Source organism: Polypterus senegalus, chromosome 9 (genome assembly GCF_016835505.1).
Source record: "Polypterus senegalus isolate Bchr_013 chromosome 9, ASM1683550v1, whole genome shotgun sequence".
Classification (NCBI taxonomy): domain Eukaryota; kingdom Metazoa; phylum Chordata; class Cladistia; order Polypteriformes; family Polypteridae; genus Polypterus; species Polypterus senegalus.
Genome location: NC_053162.1, coordinates 141,326,409 through 141,353,313, shown reverse-complemented (window position 1 = coordinate 141,353,313; position 26,905 = coordinate 141,326,409). Strand labels below are relative to the sequence as shown.

Below are 26,905 nucleotides of genomic sequence, written 5' to 3'. Positions count from 1 at the left end.
TAGGAGAGGGAGTAAGAGTAATAGTAATGTGTAAGATTACCAAAAGCAATATACTTAGAGCAACATGCTTAAAGGTACAAAGCAGCAGATGCTGCACAGTGACGCCTTGACACTGGCTTTGTGCGACACACTTTTAAAATCGCTTCTGTAACCCCCACTGTTAAAAAAGTCCAGTCTTGATGCGGACAGTCTTAAAAATATTCGGCCTATTTCTCACTTACCTTTTCTGTCAAAAGTTCTTAAGCATGTTGTTGCCTCCCAACTCACCAATTACTTAACTTCTAATAAACTGATGGGACCCTTTCAGTCTGGTTTCAGAATGCAGCACAGCTTTGAAACTGCTCTGCTTTTGGTAACTAATGATTAACTTATGACAGCAGACTCTGAGTAAACCAGCATATTCATTCTGTTAGAATTCAGTTCAGCATTTGACCCTGTCACACATGACATTCTACTGTCCGGAATTGAGAACATTCTGGGTATCTCTGGCACGCCTCCAGGGGCTTAAGTCCTGTCTGACTAATAGGCAAGAGTTTGTTAGTTTTGGCAACAGCAGATCCAGCTCAGCGCCAGTCACACAAGGGCTTCCTCAGGCCTCTGTCCTTGACCATCTGATCTTCTGTATTTATATGCTTCCCCTTGGCCATATTATATGTAGTTTTGGACTGGATTGTCACTTTTATGTAGATGATATTCAACTCTATTTCAATGTTAAAAATGAAATTTCATCAGAGCTTTCTCAGCTCACAACTTACCTCAGCAAAATTTAAATCTGGATGGAGTAGAACTCTTTAAAATTAAATTGCAACAAAACTGAACTCCTGAAAATTGGCACTAAAGTGCAACTTGAGCAGCTCCATTAATATTACACTTCAAAACACTATAACACTGTAAATGCTACCTTTGAATTTGAAACATATATGGTAATAATTTAATTAGCTCTTTATTCCATGGACCTTTATACCTAATTAAACTTTTGACAATTAATAAACTCAAAATAAACTGTCACTTTGCATTTGAAACATATTTACAGCAACCATCTAATCAGTTCTAGTCTAATTATAAAATTATTTAATTTACTGAGAGTTTTACAGGTAAACCTTAGCTTGAGTTTTCAAATGAAATTTGATTAAGGGAAAGTCCAATGCTCAAAAACAGTTGTATATTATTATTTTTTATTGTATTTTACTTTTGCCTAGAACTAACCTACAACTTTTATATTTTGAAACACACCTGAACCTGCAAGCAAAAAAAAAATTAAATCATACAATACAGCTTCTATTTAAATATCCTGGTGCTGGAAAATGGTATTTCTAGATAAGTTTATAATGTGTGAGAAAACCTTTTTTTTCTCTTAACTACATGAGAACATATTTACTGTTTATACCATGTCGACATGAAAATAAACTGCCACTTTATCAATATTTGTTCCAGCTAAAGTTAATCAAACCTTTTGAAGTGTTCTTCAATGGCATTCACCATAAAAGTTCTCACAGTAAAGTTAATAAAGTGAAGAGGTAATGTACTCTACAGTTTATGTGTTGTACTTTTTTTTAAATCTTTTTTTAATTATCCTATTTATCTATTACCTCTAATTAGGATTTTGTTGCTATAGATTTGAAAATTTCCATACAATAGGAGGGATGGTAGATTCATAATATTTTGGAAATTACTTTGCCCACCATTTGACAAATAGAGATGTGCTATTATTGTAAATTTAAATATATCTCTAGTAAAAAATTTTAAATTTATTTAAATTTAGATTAAAAGAAATAAGATATTTTAAGATGAAGAGAAATGTTCAAGGGGATGTTTACTTGTTAATATAAAGACTTTAAAGTCCAATGGAATTATGTGATTGTTTGGAATCCCCTGACTAAATAAATAGAACATGGCAGCAAAAGAAGATGCACACAACTTTCCCTAATATACAGTAGTGAGAAATTATTTCCCCCGTCATGTTTTTTAAAATTATTTCAAAAGAAAAATTGTCTTTGCTATTTGGGCTTTCATTATTGATTTAGACTTTTCAGTTGTATGCAACACTAACCTTTTGATTCTAGTTATCAAACCCCCTAAAAACAATTTGTTTTAAGAACACACTTGCAGTTTTTACAGCACAATGGGTAGAGTAACACTGCCATCCAATGATTCTCTCTAATGTTTCTTTATGATTTTCAAATATGATTCTCTCCAACTTAAAAGAGTCCAATGTATTTCTTTAATTCAAAGTTAAACATATACTTGCAGACATTACTGATTTTTTAGAATGAAAGCATTTTGTTTTTATTATATCCTAGCTGTGTTGCTCGGCTTCGCTCAGAAAATTTCATAAGAGAAGGGGCCTCAGTTGCAGTGCCATTAGTTAACTGGATGCATTCCTGTGTTAGATTAGTTTGGCTTTTGTTGAAGATTATTGCACACAATTCCACAAGAAACTATTCTTCTTGATTGAAATGGGTAACCTGTAGGAATAATGTGAAATCTGATTAAATATTATTATAATTATTGGTTGTGTATGATTTTTGTATTTGTTTATTCACTTGTGTATTTCTTTTGGTGCTTTTCATCAGTTGCATTCAGTGCCACACCTAGCCAAACTGGAACCCTAAGCAGAATCTTCTTCTTATGCTCAGAAGCTCACCGCAGGAACATGTAAATATATCTGGGCTAATTACTCTTTTTGTATGTCAAAGCTGCATGCGTGGTGCTTTTCCACAATTCATGCAATAACTAACCAGCAAGCAAGAGAGCCTGTGTGTTGGTGAAATTTAAAAACGTGTCCTCAAAGCAAAAACAGTCAGAGCACTTCATATGTCCACTAACATTAGCCACCTTTAATAATGTGTGTAAGTCCTGAAGTTTATATAGTGGTAATAGATAATCCACGACCATGTGTCATGTGTACTAAAATGTCAGATAATATCTGTTAAACACTCTGTATTAAAACTATTACACATACGTAATACTAATGTAACTCTAGTAAACCACTAGTTTTAGCATTCTGGCAATTGATGTAATTTTAGCTACCTTACTTGAAGTTAGACAAATTTAGATTTCTAAACATATTTGCAAGTGTAGCATGAGTTGCTTCTTCATGCTTTTTTTTTCTTTTCTGTGCACATGAAACAGCAATAACACCATTAGACGGGTTCCCTCCCCTCATCAGTTCTTCGATCACGTTTCCCATGTGCAGTGTGTGATGTGTATATGGAAAAGGGTGGTTCAAGTTGTGGTCCCTCTTTAAAGTCTAGAGATAAGAATGTATACTGTGACGTGTGAGTCTCTGTCTTGCACCCAAAAATACGATGCTGAGTCTCAATACTTTAGCAAAACCAACTTTATTCAGCTTGAAATAGGAACAGGATCTACCACTCTCCTATACACAGGCACAGCAATCAGGCAAGGGCCATGGACAGGTTATTGGCCAAGTAATACTGTTCCCTGCATTTATAACACCCATCAGTGGCAGGTGCTTATAGAGTGACCGTGATCTTTTCGGGTTTGTTTGTAGGAGCCTGTCATTGCCTCAGCAACTGACGGGCTATCTTCCATTAATGCAGTGATCGCACTTTGGGAAGCTCTTTGGCATGTCATCCTGTTGGGGGGAGCCCCAAAAGTGTTTAGAAACCTTACAATATGTAAAGAATTTTGTAGAATGGTGTTTGTATGCCAGTTCAAAGTATGCAGATGCACATGTAACTGTAAACCACTTCAGAGGGCAGGGATATGGGTAGGGTTGCCAACCATCCATAAATATACTGACAGTCCACTACCAATATGTAAAACTGAAGCCTGTTTTTAATTCTGTAAATACATTTTACTGCTCATTAAAAAGCTTCTGTTAAAGACAGCAACACTATAAATCAATCTCCATAGGTGATCAACCATAAAAAGTCCAGAGCATCACTATTTCTTCTACTTCTCCTTACCTTCCTTTTAACTTTTAATGACCCAACACCAAAGCTCACAGCCACAGCTTCTGGCACCTACGCTCAAGCATTAAAGCACTATTGCTAATGTTTTCCTTGAGCTTTACCAGCCTTTCTCATTCCATTTGTCACCTCAGTTTCCATGCCAAGCATGATGCTGACTCTTTTTTTCCTGTTCAGGACACTGCCCCTTCTTCACTCGGCTGTCCACATTCAAGTGGTGCTGTTGTGGTGCCTGTCAATTGCTTCTGCTTCACTCTTCATTTGCATTAAGTCCCCTCTCAGTCCATGACAGTCAATAAACATTAGTATAAGCACAATTTATACCCCAAGATATTCATAGGAAGGAAGGAAGGAAGGAAGCCTTTATTGTCATAGTACCAGTACAATGAAATTGTAATACAATGAATGTTTTACAATGTATAATAATATATTATAATACATTGTATAATATTATACAATGATATATATGGCCAAACATTTTGGTCAAGACATAGTCTACAGTCTTTCCCTGATCAGATGAGGAAATAAATTTTGGCAGAGACTGGTCCAATGGTGTGGATTTGTGTACCAGATATATAGTAATAGATGACATGGTTTGGCTGGCATCCTGGCCATGATGGATGGTTCCTTACCTTGCCAGGAGACCTTTTTAACAGAAGGATGTGGGTAAATGGGCATAGCTAGTGGTACCTTTCTCAGTCAGGATGCTATTATAATGGCCGAACAGAAGCAAACTACTTGCCAGGGCTGTGTACCCAAAGCCCAACCCAGTACACTGGGTGGCAACATCTCTTTGGTGTGCCTTCTGTTTGGACATACACAAGGCTGCATGAGAGTTGTAATTTTGTTGGGCGGCCCAGTTGGGATCCTTGGGTGATAACAATGTGATATCACTGAAAGTACTCCTAGATCCAGTATATAAGGGGCTGCTCTGCTTCACCTAGTGAGTGAAAGTTGGAAGAGGAGTCGGATGAAGCTAACCTGGGTGGAGTGGATGTAAAGAGAATTGTGGGGTTAGTGTAATTGATTGTGCAGAGAAAGGAACATATGAAAGATATTTGTGCAGGTAAAATCACTTACAATGTATCTGGGACTGTATCTGTGAAGTTGTGTCAAAGGTTTGGTGCTTTGAGACACCCCAGGGTGAAAAATCAGAAAATGCTTTCTTGCTGAGCTGGTGTAGAGGTAGGTTAAATTAATCCTTTCAATGTCACGTCCTCCTCCTTCACTTATTTGAAGATGGAGTCTATTCTACCAGCACTAGACGCAAGTTAGTACCCAGTCAAGGAATAGGAATCATCCTACTGAAGATCAAATTAGCATACAAAATCACTTACCTATTCATACTGGGCCAGTTTATACTAACCATTGTCGGAGGTGGCTGTGGTGGCGACCTGGCCAGGACGCCCAGGAGGACTGGAGGAGGGCTTGCGCCTTCCCCAGACCATCTGGGGGTGACTGCCCTGGTTCTTTTTGGGGCCAACGGGTACAGAGCTTTGAAGCTCCACCCTGTAGGAGCCCATGGTCACCGCCAGGGGGTGACCCCATGCCTTTGGAGCCCTGGACCTCAGCACTTCTGTCACACCAGGAAGTGCTGGGGGCAAGAGGAACAGGGACACTCGGAGTGCTTCCGGGGATACAGCCGGCATTTCTGCCACATGGGGGCGTGTCATTGGGAGATTGCCGGAAAGCACCTGGAACACATCCGGGTGTGAATAAAAGGGGCCGCCTCCCTTCATTCAAGGTGAGAGTCGGGAGTGGAGTGGACTGAGCTTGCTGGAGGAGGCAAGGAGGCGGCCTGAAGAAATTAAGGCATTGTGTGGCCAGGACTTTGGGGACTTGTGGGGTTTTGTGGTGCACTTGACTTTTGTATATATTGTAAAATAAACGTGTTTGTGGGTGACATGAACGTGTCTGCCTGTCTGTGTCCGGGCCAGTCTCCACACCATACAGATTATATTTAGGACCTTGAACTAAACTGACTAGCCGAATATAATCACAACATTCAGTAATCTTCATATCTCAAAATACTTTCCTGAGGACTCCTATTTATAATATCTTCGCTAATGATGCAAAATCACCATACAATCAATGCATGCCATTTATTTTTCTGGCGAGGGACTTTTTTTAGTGTGCCAGGAATGAATGTAAAGTGTATAAGCATGAAGACATTGATGGTGGTGTACAGCAGGTGGAGGACAGCATTAGTGGAGTTTTAATGCAAGCTTTAATGTAAGCCCATTTGAGAGATGCATATATTTTGAATTAAATCAGCCATTAGCAATGCAGTCAAAGTTTACAGTTGCACTCTGGTTGGTCATTTAATTGTACTTGGCAACATTACTTTTACATTGTCTCCTGTGCTACTCAGTTTGAAGATTAATATTATTATTCTTGCTGGATTATTATCAGTCACTTTCCATGGCGCTACACTTGTGATGAGCAAATTAGACTAGTTTAGATTCACATAAAGTTTTCTGAAATTGATACTAAACGTTTGTACCGCTTAGCCATTAGCTAAACAAAGAAGCTTTATTGATTGAATGGTTTCCTAATGTTTGTCAAATTTCTTATATTCTTATGTATATTCGTTTCATATACAGTTTCAAAATTGTGAAATACTAAATTCATGAAAGTGCTTTGTGGGCAAGATTATTACACTAAACAGACGCTGAAGGTATGAAGTGCCTTTAATGAATCCAGTCTGGTCTTGTGATAGTACAGAAGGAAGCACTCAGCAATATATAAAAACATCTCAATTAATCTTCCCTTTAAAAATCCTAGGGCATGGTGGGACCTTTCAATTAACATCTCAGAAAAATAACTTAGTGGGTTACTGACATTCTCTATTATTTCAAATTGGAAAAAATTAAATTCTCGCTTAGAGGTCCTGTCCAATACTTTTTTTTTAAATATGGCAAGACAATTACAAAAAACTGAATAAGCATTAATTAAGGGAGAAAAGGATGTTTTCCCTTTTTGTTTCTATTCTATTTATTTTCTATGCTTTGCCTTTCTTCTCTTTCTCTCAGGTGGGGGTTGAATTCTTCTTTTGTTTAATTAGGTTTTATAAGTTATTTGGTGTGTATACTGTTACTTTCTTGAAATAAAATTAGCTAAAATAAAAAAAATAAATAAAAAGAAGTTACTAGTCTCTACACAGTAATCAGTGACCAGCCTAACCTCTGTAGGGGAGTAACTCTGAAATTCGGCCTTTTTTTAGCTGAATCTTTCTTCTGCCCTCATGAAATTTTTTTCTATAGGAAAGACAGTTGACCGAGCAGCCTGACGCAAATAGAAACCACCAGTAACCACAAGATCTTGGGCGAAATGTTAGGGTGTCAACCAGGCTACCCCATTTACTTCTTTTATACACAAACAAAATAACAGGTGTGTAATGGTGTAAAAATAGAACAGAAATCAAAAAAATCTTCAACTTTTATAATGTTTCTTAATTAGGTTTGTCAGGCTTGTTTGTCATTGGACTTCCTTCCTATAGGTGGGTCGTCTTCCAAGTGAAACGCCACCTTTCAGGAGCTCCCCCTTTCTATATCTCCTAAACTGGAAAGGGTGGGGTTAGCTGTCTTCTCTGGGCTGTGGGTGGAAAAAGAAGACAAGGTTGTTAGCTATTGAATCCCCTTGGTGTCCCTCAGAGGCAGTATTACTTTTGAGGAACCAGGAAGGTGACCCTCTGACACAGATACAGGACAACATAAAATATAGATAGATAGATAGATAGATAGATAGATAGATAGATAGATAGATAGATAGATAGATAGATAGATAGATAGATAGATAGATAGATAGATAGATACTTTATTAATCCCAAGGGGAAATTCACATAATCCAGCAGCAGTATACTGATACAAAGAAACAATATTAAATTAAATAGTAATAAAAAATGAAAAAATTAAAATAAAATTAATGTTAGCATTTACTCCCCCGGGTGGAATTGAAGAGTCGCATAGTGTGGGGGAGGAACGATCTCCTCAGTCTGTCAGTGGAGCAGGACAGTAACAAAAGTCTGTCACTGAAGCTACTCCTCTGCCTGGAGGTGACACTGTTCAGTGGATGCAGTGGATTATTCATGATTGACAGGAGTTTGCTTAGTGCCCGTCGCTCTGCCACAGATGTTAAACTGTCCAACTTTAATCCTACAATGGAGCCTGCCTTCTTAACAAGTTTGTCCAGGCGTGAGGCGCCTTTCATCTTTATGCTGCCACCCCAGCACACCACCGCGTAGAAGAGGGCACTCGCCACAACCGTCTGGTAGAACATCTGCAGCATCTTACTGCAGATGTTGAAGGATGCCAACCTTCTCACAAAGTATAGTCTGCTCTGACCTTTCTTACATAGAGCATATACATATATCGGCAGAAAAACTGTGTAAATAATAGTCTTTATTCCAAAATAAATGCATCTCATTAAACAACATTTCCTGCAACAAAATATCTTTTTGATAATTGTGGCTTTCTTATTCTTTGTACTATATGGTGTTTGATTTTTTCAAACCAGAAGGTGGCAGTGTTGGTTTTAGTTTATCAGTAGTTTGATGGTGGTGTGGTTTGATTTCAGTCAATTTCTGCACTGCAGTTAAAGAGATCAACTTACATACTTGAGTTTTGTTTAAAGTGAAAAAAAATACAAAAATAAATTCATTCTTTAACATTACAGTTTAAAAAATGTTAGAAATTGGAGTAGCCAGTCAGTAGAGGATATGCATTGCCTGCAGTCCTTAAGGAAGCAAATGCAATTCAACATAATAGTGTTACAATTGGTATTAATTCTCCAAAAATCTTTGAACTCACTATGTCTTCCAGTTAATATGGCTATAGTCAAGACTTGTACTAGTTTATTGTACAAAAAATAAATTAATTAATTACTAAGGCATTGCAGTATTAAATAACAGACAGCAACGATAAAACTGAATAAAGTGCTAGAAAGTGGAACATTGCCAGAGCTTAAACAATAATGCCATTCACTTCTGTTTTATGCAGTCTTGCTCCAAGGAAAATGTGTGTTTCCATGGAACTTTCTAATGAACTACTAATTAAATAGCTTCAGAACTTTACCATACTATAGCATCACATTTAATTTTCCTTTAGGTCTTAATAACATAAAGGTAGGAATCAGAAAAGTGTTCATGACAGGGGCAGCATAAGTTTAAACAAGTCCTGGAAAGCTGGAATCTTAGTCCTGGAACTGAAGATCACTGGGAAAGAGAAATGCACCGAGGCAGGTGATCGACAACCAAGTTTTGTGGAAGGGCACAGTTACTGAAGGCTCAATTTCAATCTATTTTTTTCTTATTGCTGTTACTGGAACAGGCTATTTAATTACTCTGGTTTGTTCCTGTTTCTTTTTAAAATGAGAAATTATCATTGTGAATTTTACTTTCCTAAGAACATCAGTAGCATGCTCTATGAATAAGAGTGGATTAGCACCAGTCTTTCCAATTACTTTAATGTATGTGTAAATTGTACAGGATTAACAGATTAGCTGCAATCTACCTTGTTAGATGCATCTCATTGTAAAGAAGAAAAGAAGCAGCGATCATTTTAACAAAAAGAAGCAGCTACCATTTTAACATAATTTTAAGACAGCCAACAAAAATTAAAAACAAAACCAGAAACTGTGAACAATGAATTAATTTCAGCACACATATAAGTGTTTTTATTTGTTCTTTTATATAATTACAACAGAATAATCACACAGATAAAAAAATAATCACAATCAACACTTAAAACCTCACACTTACCAGTGCAGACAGCCAATTGACACCAGCAAGTCCATCACATCAGAGTTCAGTTCAATTAAAACACCAACAATTAATATGATACTTGAGCAGGAGAATGTTCCGTGCAAAGATAATTACATTCTTTAGATAAAATAACACAACATTTTTCTATATTGTTAAGTACATCACAATTCTTCTAGTTAAACAAAATTACCTGTCATGTTAACAATCTAGTACAGGAGATCATTGTCAGTGTATGGCTAGTTTGTGTTATCCAATCCATTGTTATTCCAAACCTGACATTAAAACGTTTAGAACAGAGGTTCCCAAGTTTTTTTTTGGTTTGTGACCCCATTTTGAAATCTGAGCTTTTTCACAACCCCAGCTGTTTGAAATATTGACATTCACTGCATAGTCAATACATTGTTTAATGTTTTTTTCTTTTTAAATTTTAAATATTTTCTCATGACCCCATTAGCATATCAGGTGACCCCAAGAAAGGGAAACATCCCCAACATTTTCTGACAGGTAAACAATTATCTTCCCACAAAATAGTCTTAATTTAGGTCAGTCTCAAAGTAGGACCTAACAAAGCCAGAACTAAATGGGATTGTTCACATTTAGTCCATTATTTTTCTAATTCAACACTTGATAAAGGGTATGAAGGAATATGCCCTGCCCTAATTTTCTATCATAGCTGAATTCAGCTCAATGTTGCTCTGCTGCGAGCAGAACACAGTGCCGAAGGTCCATTTTTCAATATACAAATTGTTAGGTGTTTCCCTATCTAGTTGTGTCGTTTTACTCAGTTCCTGAAGCAGTTCTGTGCTGCTTTCATCTCTAATGTGTAGCCTAAAAATAATTTGAGTTCATCTAATGTGAGATCATCTTGAGTCATGAGAAAATTTTTAAAGATACCTAGTTTAACTACTTTTAGTACAGACTTAACAACTACATCTTTTCCTCCCCAATGTTTGCTGTGTCCATGGGCCTCATGTATAAACGGTGCATATTCACAAAAATGTTTCTTCGCTTAGATCGAGATGTATAAAAACTAAACTTGGCATAAGGCTACGCACATTTTTGTGGCAGCCTCAGACAATGTGTACACACTACACACATTTCTGCTCAGTTCTGTAAACGGGTGGCACCAAGTATCAAAGCAGTCCTACTGTCTCTGTGTGGATTCCATTGTTTTTTAAGATTTGCATCCATGACAAGGGTTTTATCACCAAATACTCCAAAATTAATTGTATATTGTTTACAAATTTAAGGCACTTGATTGTAATCATTCTATAACAATATAATGGTGCAAAGAAGGGCCAATCTATTCCAACTACCATGACTGCTTTAGTATTGTTAGAAGACATTGCAAAAGGAAAAATTACAAGTGCGTATTTAGAAATCATACTGATTTCTTGTCCCATGAAGATGATTGTTCTAAGTAAATTTAGATTTCCAAGAGCTATCCTCAGGTTGCTGTGTGCTGAAATGGAGTTGGCTTTACAAAGGCAGCCTTTGAGGAATTGTGCTGTACCCGTTCCTTTCCAAGTTCTGTCCACCCTCGGGTTTTTAGCCACAGGAGCTAACTGAGATCTGGTTGACCAATAGGGTATTTCACAGTCATCACCTAGTCACATCATGCCAGCTGTATGGGATGGTATTATCCACTTGTCATCCATAATTATAAAATTTCCTAACCCTGTGGTTGTACAGGCAAACATCACAGCACAATCTGTAGCAATGTTTGATTTTCCCAATATAATCAGAGCAGTCAACTGCACACACATTGCTATAAAGGCACCTTCTTGCTTATGTTCCAGGCACCATTTTCTTAAAAGGCACCATTTGCTAATGTAAATAGAAACCATTTCCACTCTATTATTGTGCCGCTCTATAGCCCACTGAAAGTGTGTTGCACAGTGCAAACATGTAGCATGCTGTATAATCTGGCACACAATCGTGGCTTGCCCAGACCTAAAGAGATGCAGCATGGTGAACCTGACCCTGACCCACCAAATGATGAAGCCAAAATGGACAGCATTACAACTTCATTTGAATTTAACTAGCAGAATGCAAAATCAGGTAATCAGATGAGCCATTTATTTTTCAACCTGTTCATTTAATTTATGGTCAATATCACATAGTACAGCATTTATATTCCTTAATCCCTTTGTCCACATCTGTTACAGAATCCACTATTGCATTTTGTGACTCCAGAACAGTGTCTGTCAGCACACGGCCTGATGGTCCCCCGGCAGTTTCCTAGGTAGTGGGAGTGTGTAGCCAGTGCCTGAAGATGTGCTTGCCACAGCAGCACCATCCCCACATGGATTCACATCCCCGGCATGGGGTTCACCTTTTGTAATGTCTGAAACAGAGTAAACAGTAATATTGCATCTGCTGCCTGATTGTTTGTCTTATTGAACATGCACATTATTTACATTTCTTTTTTATTTCGGGCAGAGTGCAACTTTCTGAAATTGAACTTTTGAATGCTTCTGCCATGCTGTGCCACTCCATCATTTCCTTTTGTAGCTCATACCACTGCTTAAGCCATCAAATAATATGATTTCCTTGCCTCCACTTCACTGAAAAGGGCCTCCATTTCAGATTTGCTGAAATTCTTCTTTATAACACATACTTTTGCCACTGTCTTTTAACAAAACACTGAATGTAAGGAGCTATTTTTATTGATTTGCATATTCAAATAGGCAAAATTCTGGGAGGAGTCTAGGTGGGGCTGTAGGAGCGTGCCTGTTTGTTAAAATTCACTTTGGATGAGATTTATAAAGAGAAAGTACATAGAACTTTTTCTGATTCTTTTTGTGCCTATACATATTTTTGTTTTGTCTGTATGCCATGTTTTAGTGTATATTCTATACAAGGCATATATACTTGAGGCCCCAGGAGAATTCTCCATAATGTTCAAAATGTAGCTAAAGATGTTCAATAAATACAAGCTGGTAGTTGGTGCATCAAGAGATTAATGGCTAGAAGCACTCAAGAAGGTCACTTCTTCCTTATTGTCCAGGAACAGAAGGTGAGAGACTGTTTTACATGTTTCTGAATCAAGGTATGTCACTGGAGGATTGTATTACTGCTTTAAGGACTCACTTTGCTCCATGGATAAATGCTGCATTTAGAAAATGTACTTAGTCAGCTAATGAAACTATTTCACACTATATTGTCACACTCTGAGGCTTGACAGTTAAATGTTAAACAGCAATTTGGATGAGATGAAGATCAATTGGTGGAAAATGTGCCTAGTCTTTGCATACAGGAATGCTTACTTTTAGAATCCAACTTGTTTTTGGATAAAGCTATTATGATTACAATGCAAATTGAAGCTGCTTGTGTGCAGACAAAGTAGTTATGGAGATAAACGAGCGCTGGCACAAACTTTACATACTACACCTGAATTTGCTGCTAGTGTCCAGCACCACAGACCTCCTTCCAATCCACAGTCTGTTGCACTGCCTAAAGCTGCTGCATATACTATGACATCTACTTGTACTTGTTATTACTGCAGATCTAATGAGTATCTCGCCATGATTAAATTGTCCTTCAGCTTCTGCTGAATGTAAATAGTACCAAAAGACTGGAGATTTTGCTCAGGTCCTCCGTTCTTTGTAAATGTGCCATGTGCAAGAAGTACCTGAGCTTCAGATCTGTTACTTAAGTGACCATTCAGTGTCTGACAGAAACTATTTCAGTGTCACAATGAAAATTTCAACTGCCATTGCATTTGCTGTTCTAACAGTGGATTCTGGATCATCGGTATCCATTTTGCCTAAAGGTGTATAGAATCAAATGTTTAAATGAGAGCTTTTACTGCCACCTGCTGTTAAGTTAGTGACTTATTCACATGTCTCCAATCAATGTGTACAGCTTCATCATCTACTGTTACTCTTAGTTATGTAAAAGCCTTCATACACAAAGTTAAAGAATGAGAATCTGTCACTCCAGTGTAACAAAAATTACACTTTTGACATAATGTCAATGCAGAGTTAAACTGACTTCTTCAAGCAGGGATTATTGAAATAGTTGATGCCTCTCCCTGGGTCTCGACTATTGTGGTTGTTCAAAAGAGGGCCGGTGATATTCCTTTGTGTGTTGACTTATGAGAGACTAATAAAGATATTATTACAGGCAGCTATTGTCTTCTCACACTGATGAAATGCTATCACTGATAAGAGAAACAACAGTGTTCTCTACAATTGATTTATAAAATGCATACGCTCAGCTTTTGCTTCATGAAGACATCCATGATCTGACTTCCTTTATTACTCATGAAGGGTTAGTCAGGTTATGCTGGGTCCTATATGGGCTCCATTCTCCTATTCTCTTTTTAAAGATACTAACTACAGTCTTGAAGGGGTTGCCAAATGTTGCTAACTACTTAGATGATATAATATTGTGGAGATGTACACAAGCAGAACATGATAGTACAGTTCAGCACTTCTAAAACACATAAAAGATGCAGAATTACATCCAAATGAATCAAAATGTCATTTCAAGCAAGCAAGTCTGCATTTTCTGGGTCATACTGTTACAGCACAAGGGATACAGGAGCATCTTACTGCTCTTCTATCTTCTCTAGCTCAAATTGATGTTTCTAAGTTGTGTTCAGTTCTTGGACTTTCTTCTTGGTATAATAAGTTTATTCCAAAATTTTTCACAATTGTAGAACCCCTATTTGCCTGCCTCTCCCAATATATGCCATTCTCTTCGTCTGAAGAAGCTCATCACAGCTTTATGACAATGAAACAGATTCACAGTCTGGTCCTAATTTTATTTGATCCTGACTTACCTACTGTAGTTTCTACTGGCATGTCTGATTATGGGCTTGAAGCAGTCTTTACTCAAGTCCACCCTGACCACACACAACACACTGTTGCCTTGACATTTAGGACTCTTACTACTCCTGAAAGAAAATACTCTACTGTTGAACAATTGGCACTTGGATATGTGTGGGCTGTTAAAAAATGGAAAATTTATTTTTAGGGTCATAAATTTACTCACCACACTGATCATCAAGCAATGACCAGACTGATGTCTTCAACAAGGTCTGATTGCACAGGCATGCGGATTTCAGGCTAGGTAGCAGGACTATTGTGTTTTAACCATTGTGTTGCTTATTGTAATGGGTCAAAAAATTATTTTGTTGACTGCCTCTCTTGTTTGCCATTGCCTTCTGCTGCTGAAGATGTTTCTGAAACTGATACTGAGTTTGTGACAATGTTGTTTCCTTTTTTAACTGCCATATCACCAGGTAAATTTTGCAGATGCAATGTCAGATTACCTGTGGATGGCCTTGTTCTTTGACTACAGTTGACAAATATGCATCCATATTTACGATTACAAGATGGATTCAGTGCAAAAGATGAGATTGTGTTCCATGGTGCTCATCCTGTTGTTCATGTCTCTCTGAGCTACACCTTTTGGGTGCACTTGCTCATGAAGGTCACCAAGGCATTGTGAGAAACAAACAGCATCTGCATGAGCTATACTTGTGGCCAGGTATAGATGCCATGGTTAAAACTAGTTAAGTTAAAACTTGTGAGATGTGCCAATCTTCTGACAAAACAGCCAGTCCTGCTGCATCTTTACAGCTTGTGCCTTTTCCATCAGAACCTTGGGAAAAGCTGGCAATAGATGTTGCATGTCCATTTGAAACAGTTGTCTGAAATTGTCATTATGGTGTAACCCTCACTGATTATGATAGCAAGTGGCCAGAAGTTACCTTAACTGTTTCTATCATTACACAGAATATTCTACATTTCCTCACTTCAGTCTTTAGCAGATTCATAAATCCACATGCCATTGTGTGAGATTATGGATGTCAATTCACTTCTCAGACTTTTCTGAAAGCAAGAGATATATAACACATACATTTAAATATACTATCCAGCTGCAAATGGTGCCATTAAAAGATTTCCTTAAGTTCTCAAAGGTTACATTCAATCAACTGTTTTTTAAGTTAAAATTTGGGAATCTGCTGCCTGAGAATTATTTTAAATATATATTGTGCAACACCACAAGCAATTACAGGAATTTCTCCTTTCGAATTGCTTCATAGCAGGCCTCAATGTCCTTCCTCCTCCTATTTCCTGCAAGGCTGATGACAATGCACTTGGTAAGAGAGTTTTCTCCCATCAAGAAAAAAACGAAACAGTATATGGATGCTAGACATGGAACACTGATCCCTCACTTTCCAAAAGGGGATAGGTTGCTTGCATATTTGGAATCCAATACACGTTCCAAATGCACATTCAAGATTTTATAAACCTGTGGAAATTCAAAAAGAAATTGGTCATGTACTTGCAGCACCTGCTGGCAGATGGGAAAAAAATGTGCATTTTCCCCAATAATCCAAGTTAAATGCATCTGTGACAAGGGATGCTATTGTGGAATTACCGCTCCAGTTTACATCGACACCAACGCCTGAGGTTTTTCACATTCCTTTTGTCTTTGTGATATGAGCCCCTTCTTGACTTGAGGACTATATTACATAAATATGTATGTATAATGTAATTCAGGATTCATTACAATGTTTGCAATGTATAACTTACATACTGTAATTGAAGTGCTATACTTAAAGGAATACCCTACCCAAAAACGATATTTTGCATGAATGTTTATTACCCCCATGGACTTTATAGTGATGACTGAGAAAAATTTTTAATCTAATGTTTTCCTGCAGAAATGAGGTAAGAAAATGTATGGTTCAACAATTGTGGTAGGAAACCAATGCAATCAAAAACATCAAAATGTCCATGAAAAAATCTCACATTACTCATCACATACAATCTACATGCAAAGGCACCCAGTTGCATGCTCAAAATGTCCAAAACATGTATTTCCACTTAAATATTTTTAAATAAACCACTTCCAGAAAGCACTCTCATAGACAAAGAAGGATCGTGCATGTTCGCACATAGAAATGAACGTTTAACCTGAAGACCTGCCTGCCCCCTCCTTCACTGGTGAAGAATCTGTCTTTAATGCAAATGCACATCATTGTGCGAATGACATCTTCCATGTTGACATTCTAATGTGGAGTTTTCTTAAGATAACAGTTAATAATATTTTAGCAAAAAATGTACACATTTGCATGTGTTGATCATACAAAAGGATATCGTGGATTATGCAATGCAAATAACATGACATTTTTCATTGATGTTTCATGGGCATTTTGATATTGTTTGCTGTTGTACTGCATTGGATCCCTGTTGCGAATCGTATACTTTCTTATATTTCTTGACCATTACTATGAAGCACATGGGGTAAGTAACATTTGGGCAAAATATTGTTTTTAGCTTGCAAGTATTCATTTAAGTAGTGTAGGAATATGTTGTACTTACACCACAAATGGGGATAGACAGATGTGTGAGAAGTACAAAGGAGAAACAACCAAGAAAGAGAAGCTGGAAGTATATGCATCACAACAATTTGCATCCTATTGTTTGATTAAATCTTTAATTATTTGGGACACTGGGTCTTTTCATTCTACCTCTAGTAAGCCTAACAGGGGGCACATATATGTAGCAGGTCAACCTGTTTTCTGTGCCACAAGAACAAATATTTCCTCAAAATCAGACAGTATATTCGTTGCCTTATCAGGACCAGGTTTTGCTTCAAATTTTTGTATAACAAAACCCTGCTTTTGCAAAGCACTCTTCACAAAATTCTGGTCAATGCACAAGCAGGAGTATTTGTACTTTCCTAATCTATAAAAGGTCTCGTTCAGCACACCAATCATTATCAGAGTACCTCCTGGTTTCAGAAGCGTCACAATATTCCCAAGTGCATTCTGATATGTCTCCTGATCTTTACAAGCAGCTTCCAGGCACAGAGATGTCAGCAGACAGTCTGCAGGCTCCAAAATGATGGGGTAAAACGGGTTGTTTTGAGTGACATCACATTTTAGAACTTGCTTGATCACACTGCGTGTCTTCTCTTCTCTTTCTTCTATGGTACTTCTGAAAAAAGAAAAAAAATTCAGTCTGTTTTGAAATGTAAAATGTAAAATGTACCCATCCATCTGCTCTGCAAACCACTACCGATATGGGTGTTAAGGTAGGCATCTCTAGGTATACTAATTGATTGCATTACTCAAGCATAGATGTTATCTATCCATCCATTATCCAACCTGCCAAATCCTAACTACAGGGTGATGGGGGTCTGCTGGAGCCAATCCCAGCCAACACAGGGCACAAGGCAGAAAACAAACCCCGGGCAGGGCGCCAGCCCACTGCAGGTATGTTATATGTTACTAAAAAACAAATGAGGAAAACTGCATGGTAAAGGCACATGATACACTACTTCCTAAATCAAAACCAATTGCAGTAATGCATTAATTTAATAGAAAACCAGCCCCGGACAGTGTGCTGGTCTCTTACTCTCCCACATGTGCATTCACATTCACACTGTATTGCTGCTATTCAACCAAACAACCTATCCTTAGAAAGATGGAGGAACTCAGAGTCCCCAGTAAACTGCACAAAAAGGAACATAACTACTAAATTTCTTCTGTTATAATCTCATTTTAGTTATCTCAGGCTCAACAAACAAACTGTTTTGAACACAATCTATGTGGCTGTTGATTTCATACTTAATGCCTAAAACAGGCATAAAGATGTAAAGAAAAATAAATATTAAGGTTACCTCAATTTCATTTTTTCTGTTACTTTAACAGTGGAAAACAGAGAAAATGCTCACATCATTCAAGTGACATCCAGTGGTGCAAAGTACATTATCAAATCTGCTCCTGCACACACAATCCATCGTCTGCTGGCTGTGTTTAAGTTTAAAAAGAAGTCTTTATATAACATGTAGGAGAAATCACCATTTCGATTATTCATGGGCCTTTAAGGAAGGCAGTCTGAACTGTGCCCCATTTCTTGTTGTTTTCAAGTGTCATATTCATTTGAAGGATGCAGTTGGGTCACCTTGAACAGAAACCTCTTATAGAAAAACTTTTATTTTGTATTTCCTCTTTATTTATTTTAAACTGTTTTGCTTTGAATTTTTACCAGATCTTTTAAAATGAAGACAATTGAACTGTGGAATTATTTGCATTGTGTGTCAATGTGTCACACTGATTGCCAAAACCCGATTAGAAAGCAGAAGCTGCAGAAGTTTTGGACAATAGTCAAATGCAGCTACAATAATCATAAAAAATATTAAAAAGCCCCATACAGTACAAAAGTATATGTAAAACCCAATATACTTAGGTTCAGTTTGAAATTAGTTTATACTTATTTGGCTAATTTGACAACCTTTTAAATGCATGATGTTTGAGAGGAGTGAGCAGACAAACTCATTTTGGTCTGTTTCTTTGTCAATTATCAAAGGATTCACCTATGAGATTTTCAGAAATTCCAAGCTGTAACAACTGATTTCCGGGAGATTAGCCACTGTGCCCTCCGTCATTTATAAACTTTCAGGAGGTGGCTGGTGTGATGGATTTTCCAGCTTGGTCTTCTGAGTGCTACTGGAAAAATATTGCATGTTGAACTATAAAGTTTTGCATGGCAGCATATTGTAAGCAGGAGTTCATGTCAGGAAGTTTTAATAAAGTTTATTGATTACTTAAGGGAGGAAGGAGGAGGAATTGGTAGAAAAAAAAGAAGTGCTCTTGGGTAGCTCAGTGCTCTATCTTCACAGCTGTGTTTTAAAATAAATAAAAAAGTCCGCAAGCTGGGGTGACCATCTCTGTGTGTCTTTCCGCACATTGAGGACTCGGTCTGCTATGCTGCCAAAGTCACCTACAAGCCAAGAAGAACCAGCGCCAAACTCTGATAAGGAGAATAGCAGACTCTCTAAAACCGCTTTTATAATATGTTCACACCTTAGAGGATATACTGCATGCTAGGAAGAGTATATTTGACAATACCACTACTATTACAACAGCAGAAGACTTCACTCATCCTCCTTTTGTATCATAGTGACCTGGTTATGTCTTGATACCCTACATCTTGTGTTCAACAAATGAATAATTAGGTGTAACAATTCATGTCTGAAAACTGCCTCTCACACCCCTTCAAAATAAATGGGAAAAAAACTAATAACAAAGGAAAAGGAAACTGTTGGAAAGTCACACTAATCCAAAATAGCAATGAAAGTAATAAAATGTAAAGTTATGAAGATTCACACCTTTTGCCTTCAATGTCACAGATAAACTTTGAGAAACGACTCCAGTCGTGAGCTCCACTTTCTCTCCTGAGCCACTTTTCAATTTCTTTTCTATTACACTCTGCATAGTCAGACATTATAATTTCCTGAAAATATTCAGAAGCAATAAGAGCATTGTGTAAAGTAGGACCACTTCCAATCTCAATAAGCAATTTACCTTTGATGTTACCTGTCAAAAACAGTAAAATTGAAAAAGGTGAGTCAACACACTTTAAAATTAGTGGCTGTGCAAAATTAATAAAAATGTATTCATCTAATCATCCGTTTCTTGAAACTGACTCTATTTCAGGGCACACTCATCTTCACTTGGTCATTTCAAAGATGGGATTAAGCCTAACCTGCACATGTTTATGATCTAGCAGAAAGAATATATCGATCTGAAGACAAATCCCATGCATGTAATGGAACAAAGCGTATAATTCAAACAGACCATGAGCAGGCCACAATTTGAACCCAGTAAGCTAGAGCTGCGAGAGATTATGGCAAACCACTGCACCATGCATGTGTCAGATTTACATGGTGGCAACTGTAGAAATGTAGGTAATCTTTATTTACCATTTATTTTTTATTCCTCCCACAGTCCAGAGACATGCAGATTAGGTGCATTAGCGATCCTAAATTGTCCCTAGTGTGTGCTTTGTGTGTGTGTGTGCCTCGCGGTGGGCTGGCGCCCTGCTCAAGGATTTGTTCCTGCCTTGCACTCTGTCCTGGCTGGGATTGGCTTCAGCAGACCCCTGTGACCATGTGTTAGGATATAGTGGGTTGGGCAATGACTGACTGACTGACGAATTGAAATGTTGGTTTTCCAATACTATGTCAGATATTTTAGAGCTGCGGTGCAGTCTTTAGAAAGCATGCACTGGTATAGCCTCATATCATTATCAGAGCTGAAAAGTGTCTCTTGAACTGCAAAATGAGGGGATATAAAAATGTTGGTTGCGTCTCTTACAGCAAAGTCTTTGACTGGCATGTAGTAAATTAAATGTTTTAAGGAGATTATAAGATTATATTTGGGTCAGGTTTGTTCAACTTTACAAATCTTTTAATCTGTATATGAAAAAATCAGGTATTATACATACTGGAGGTGCTGCCCTGCTGGTGACTTGTGAAAGCCATCTGTCTTGTTTTTTTTTTTTGTTTTAATTTGTTGCTTATTTTATTAGTAAGTAATCAATTCATCATATGTGATTAAATATTGATATGCTGGACTGTTATTTATAAAACAAAAAATGAATATGTGTGATTTTAACATAGAAATACCTAAAGAGTTATTGAAATCGGAGGTGGCAGTGGTGGGGCATACACCCGCAATCCCAACACAGAAGAGGTAAGTGGAGCAGCTACAGAAAACAAACCCTACACTTCCTATGATTTTACTTGCCATCATGAAACCTTTGACAAGTAAAATTGATGAGCACACTGTTAATGTACGTTATATATAAGAATATGGTGATGCCTGCATCTTCTGTTTCACTGAGACATGGCTATCTGAGAATGTACCGAAATAAGTCCTTCAGTTAAATGGCTTTCTGGGACTGGTTCATGCAGACAGAGATCTGATACAATCAGGTAAAATTACCAGTGGAGGACTGTGCTGCTATATAATCAGTGATGGTGTTTAACTGTATAATCAGACAAAAAATGTGTTCAGCTGATATTGAACTGTTGAGTGTCTCTCTGCACTCCTATTGCCTTCCAAGCATTTTTGAATACATCTATACTGTGGTATTGTATATACTTCTGACAGCAGACACAGCTTGCATCTCACAGGTAATTTGTCAGTGTATTGAGGAACTAGAAAATGATTCTCCCAAAGTCTCTCAGATTCATTTTGGGTGATATTAAGTCTGGCTCACACAGCTAACACAATCTGTAAAGTTTTATACAGTATAAGAGGGGACAGAATGGTGGTTATTTGCCTATGGGAACATTAAAGGAGTTTATAAATTGCTACGGAAGACACCTATTGGTACATCTGACCAGTGTGCTGTGAGTTTGCCTCCTACTTTCATATAGAACTGGAAATGAAATGAGAAAACATGCAAGTACAACAAGAACAGGCTTGGTCATAAGAGCCTACAAAATGGCTGAGAGATGGTTTGTTATCCAAAGATAAACTCAAAACAAAGAGTTACTTCAGTCAAAATATAAAGCTTTCCCTTTGGGGCAGATAAGCAAATTCAAACAAATTCAAATAACTCATAGGAAACAGGTAGCAGAAGCTAAAAATGACTATAAGAACAAAGAAGAAAGACTGCTTCAAAATGGGAAGATTTGTGACACCTGGTTTGGATTGTCTGAAAATAATAATAATCATAATAACAATAATAATAATTCTTTACATTCATATAGTGCTTTTCTCAGTATTGAACGTGCTTTACATAGTGAGTGGGGAGCCTCTTCAACCACCATTAATGTGCAGCATTCACCTAGATGATGCAATGGCAGCCATTCTTGTGCCAGTACACACACCACAGATTAGCTGTTAGGTGGTGAAGGGGTGAGATAGATAGTTAGCCATTTAAATTTGTTAATGAATTGAATTCATTCTACTGCTGCTAACTTAATTAGGGATTTGCAGTCATAACTCCAAGAAATCAGTGGCCCAGTTCCTTTAATAGAAAGGGATGTACACAAAGTTCTGAGGAAGATGTAGCCTTACAAAGCAGCAGATAAGCGATCTAATTAAGGGAATCCTGTGGAGAAATTTATGAATCTTGTGTCAGCTTTTCACTCATTCCCTTAAAGAGCACAGGGTGCTGAAGCCTTTGAAGAGTTCTGAAATGTTACCAATTCCAAACAATAACTGTCCAAATAATCAAAGGAACAAAAGAAAATTGACAAATAGCAGGAGACCATTCAGTCCTTCAAACCCATTTGTTTAGCTAATAGCTATATTGTTCCAATTTCTCATCCAGATTCTTCTTAAATGTCAACTACATGTTTTGGTAGTCTGTTCCAGATTCCTACAGCTCTTTGCGTAAAGAAGTGCTTCTTGGCTTCAGTCTTAAATGCACTTGCCCTTAATTTATACTGATGTCTTTGAGTATATTCACCCTTAAGCTGAAAGAATTCTGCTGGATCGACTTTATCGATGCCTTCGAAGATTTTAAATTCCTGGATTATGTCACCACACAATCTCCCTGCTCGAGACTAAACAGGTTTAATTCTCTACGTTTGTCAGAGTAAGACATGTCTTAAATCCTGGGATGCACCTGGTTGCTCTTCTCTGCATAACAAGTGCTGCACACAATACTTCAGATGCAGAGTAATGTGAATTACTGTATTTTTCGCTCCATAAGATGCACTTTTGTTTACCCAAAAGAAGGATGGAAATGTCTGTGTGTCTTATGGAGCGAATATTGCGTCACAGACCGTGATGTGTAATGCCTGACAAAAGTCGACATCCAGGGGTAGAGGGCGACAATCAGCTGTTAATGGTGACAAAACTCACGGTTACGTTAAAGCATTTCCTCTCTGCTTGCATAAGTTACAAAATGTAAACAAATGTAAACAAAGGCAAGATGTCATCAACATCTCACGAGGGAGCGAAGAGAATACAGAAAACAAAATACTCAGCAGACAATGTTTTGCGCATTATCGCTGAGTCGGACTCTGATTTTTCAGAATCTGATTTTCTTGAGAGTGATCAGGAAGATCAAGCAAGAGAGTGAGGAACTGGCATCAGCTGATTGGACACCAGCCAATGCCGCTTCAGCTGAGTGCATTCACACAGCCAATGCACCTACGGCAAGGTTCATGTGGAAGGAATACCTAGACATTGATCTGTGGGAGCCAAACTGGCTACCGGACTTCACAAGACAGAATGGCTTGCTGTTGGACTCGACAGATTACCAGCCGTTGGACTACTGCAAGCTGTTCTTTCCTGAGGCTGCCTTTAAGGTAGACCCCTATCTCACACTATGGATTATGGACTTTCTCCTTAGAGAGAAGTTTGCTAAGGTTGACAATTATATTTGTGCAGCTCATCATGCATCAATAGGAGCTCCAAAAGGCACAGTGATCACCCCTATAGTTTTCTCTATCTATACTAACAACTCGATAGGCTCTGACAGCAATTGTTTATCAATCAAGTCTGCAGATGTTACAACTTTTATTGACACATGTGTGGCACATTTTGAGGAAGAGGCCAAGAAGATGCAGAGGTGGTGCCAAGAGCAGAACCCCCAACTAAATTTGAGGAAGATAAAAGTGCTACTCATTGACACTGGCAGGATTGCTGAACCAGCACAACCACTAGTAATCAAGTCAGAATAGGTTCAGAGGGTTAGCAGTTTTAACTGCTTTAGAACCATATTAGATAATAGGTTGAAATTTAATGAAACACACAATATATTTTCAAAAATACCAATAACGGAGCTATCTATTAGGAAAGCTGAAGAAAATGAACATTTCAACTAGCATCTTCTGGAACTAATATACATGCCATGTGGAGAGCGTACTGACTTTTAAATTCCCGGTCTGTGTGCAGCTACCACAAGTAAACTTAGGTAAAATAATCAGGTAAAATAATCCAACAGTGGTCTGCTCTCTTGTGGACAATCATGATTAGCAAAAAAGAAGTAGATAAGACTATAAAACATCACACAATTGCTTGAATAGTTATTTCCACGTTTTACCTTCTGGGAGGCGATGCTTACTGCCAAAATTTAAAACAATGGAGAAGTAGAAATAGTTTTTTTACTGACTTTGGTAAACTCTAAAATAGTCTACATTCAATTTTTTATATATAAGTATGTCATTATTTTTTATTTTATTTATGTATAACAATGTTCTTGTATGCTCTATGCTGGGAAGGCTGAAATGCAAAGTAGGATTGATCTTTTACTTAGTCAAAAAAATGAAAATTTTGATTCCCATTGGAAAATAACCTTGAGTTTGTGATAATTATTTAGTAACATTTCTTGTGTGTTTTGAGAAAACTGTAAGCGCTCAGCTAATGAAGACAAAAACAAGTAAGCCAGGTGTTTTATGTGTGTGAGAAGAGAGCCTTTTATTGGAGTTGTGTATTTTTTTTCCAAAAGGTGTTCTCTCATTTGCTGTTTCTTTTAGTTTGGATGCTGTTTTCCTGTCCCTTTTGCAAATAGTTCAGCTCTGTTGCAAAAACAGACCCTTGCAAGGAGTCTTTCTCTCTTCTGCTTTTAAAAACATTGAACATTTAATAGTAATTATTTTTCAGTAACAAATCCAGTTTTATTGTACAGAAGGAAACACTTCCATTACTCTCAGAGAGACTGGGCAGAATTTTAACCTGGCTTACAGTATACATGTTCTAAAAAGTTTTGCAGTTTTAATGGGAAAACAGAAATAGCTGAATATGACTTTTAAAAAACTGAAATGCAAGCATCTTTTTTTTTTTTTTTTTGCCCTGCCTGCATTTAATTCTTGCAAAACTCTACATGCCAAACCCATTAGCCAGTGCCTTCCCAGAACAACTACTTGAGAAAGAAAGAAAGAAAGAAAGAAAGAAAGAAAGAAAGAAAGAAAGAAAGAAAGAAAGACACTGTTCCGAGTCCCAATTTTCTGACATGCTACATGCACCGGAGATAAGAAATTCTCCCTCTTATTGTACCTTGTTTTATTTTCTAACCTTGCATGGACCTGCATATTTTTCCCATTTCTGCAAAGATTTTTTCCAGGTTACTTTTCCACATCTCATAGACAAAGAATATTAACTAGGTACCCTAAACTGGCACAGGCACCTTGCCCACGGTTCGTCTTTCTGTTTCCATGGTGAAACTCTTGGTTGGATTATGTGGCTAGAGAAGTTTAAAAAAGAATACTTTTTTTTTAAATTACTTTAGGACAAAAAATAAGAAATTCAAAACAGAAAAATCAGAAATTGGTATATTTTTCTGTGTGTAACATTTTCTAGAGACATGCCTTCTTTTCTAAGTCTAGCCTGAGGCACCCAAAGTTCATTCCAATTTCAATAGATGAAGTGCAGGCCTGGAAAAGAGAACATTCCATCCCTAGATGCACATAAGCACACCAAGTCAATTCATGTTTTTGTGTGTAGAATTAAACTTCAGTCTGTGGAGCAATCCCTTGTGGACATGAGGAGAACTCATTATAATTAGTATCTCAGCTCTGAACTGAGCTCTTTCCACTCAAAGCATTGTACAGGTATATGTCCTCACTGTGCTCCTGTTTTGTCATGTAACTTACAGTATTTATGTTACAACAGACCATCATATTTGTATGCTGCTACTGTTTAGAGCCAAGTACACTTCCTTAGCATATTAATAAATGTCAGACTGCTCCCTGTCTTTTTAACTTGATATCAACTTGCCCCACAGTTACAATTCATAGTTATTAGAGCAGCAGGGGGTATTACATTACAAACTAGATGTCTGTTTGCCACAAATCACACATACTACTCACACACAAGCACAGTCTGATGTTACGAAGTTTTGTATTAATATTAATAATATGCACACTTAAGCATTCAGAAAAAAAAATCCTCATATAATGGAGGAACCCATAAACTACACACAGATTCTATACAGTGTGTCTATTGCATTGCTATCCACTGATTTTTTAAAATCTTTCAAATGATTTTAGATTATAAACTTCTGCAAATAACCTCCATGGTATACTATAATATGAACAAGGGCAGTACTGTACCTGAGGCAAAGGCCTGACAAATCGTACTTAAAGTAAACTGCAACACACTGCCTTCAAATGCATTCCCAGTCTCTGATGAATAGTACGTTGTGAGGTAAGCAGCGGCCTCAAAGTTTTCTTGGTAGAATTCTCCCTCTGTAAAGCGTTGCTGCATTTTTTCCTGTTTTTCTTCTTTTTAGTTCTTGCTGATAATAAGCGGTCTCTGCTGCCAAGTGCTCAGTGAGGAAGCAGAAATATAACTTTTAAAGTACTGCAGTTTAACATAAACGGAAGAGGCAAGGCATATGATTTAATAGATCAACAGTTGTATCAGAATTAAGGGACCTCTTTGAGCCAAAGTCCAAATTTGCTTTCGGTTTATAGATACATTTGTAATACCAAGGGG

At 37.4% G+C, this 26,905-nt stretch overlaps 1 protein-coding gene across 2 annotated transcripts; it reads right to left on the bottom strand.

Annotated features, from left to right (window-relative positions):
* Positions 1 to 6,979: 6,979 nt before the first annotated feature.
* zgc:64002 (uncharacterized protein LOC393330 homolog) lies at positions 6,980 to 26,819 on the bottom strand. 2 transcript variants are annotated; one of them, XM_039763997.1, is made up of 4 exons: positions 26,521 to 26,819; positions 19,834 to 20,041; positions 17,449 to 17,657; positions 6,980 to 7,529 (listed from the first exon to the last, which is right to left on the bottom strand). In XM_039763997.1, exons 1-4 carry the CDS (start codon positions 26,672 to 26,674, stop codon positions 7,492 to 7,494), a joined length of 609 nt encoding a protein of 202 aa, XP_039619931.1. In that variant the 5' UTR covers positions 26,675 to 26,819; the 3' UTR covers positions 6,980 to 7,491. The 2 variants fall into 2 exon arrangements, with proteins under 2 accessions (XP_039619931.1, XP_039619930.1); XM_039763996.1 differs by lacking the exon at positions 6,980 to 7,529 and having other exon boundaries at positions 17,133 to 17,657; positions 26,521 to 26,817.
* Positions 26,820 to 26,905: the final 86 nt, after the last annotated feature.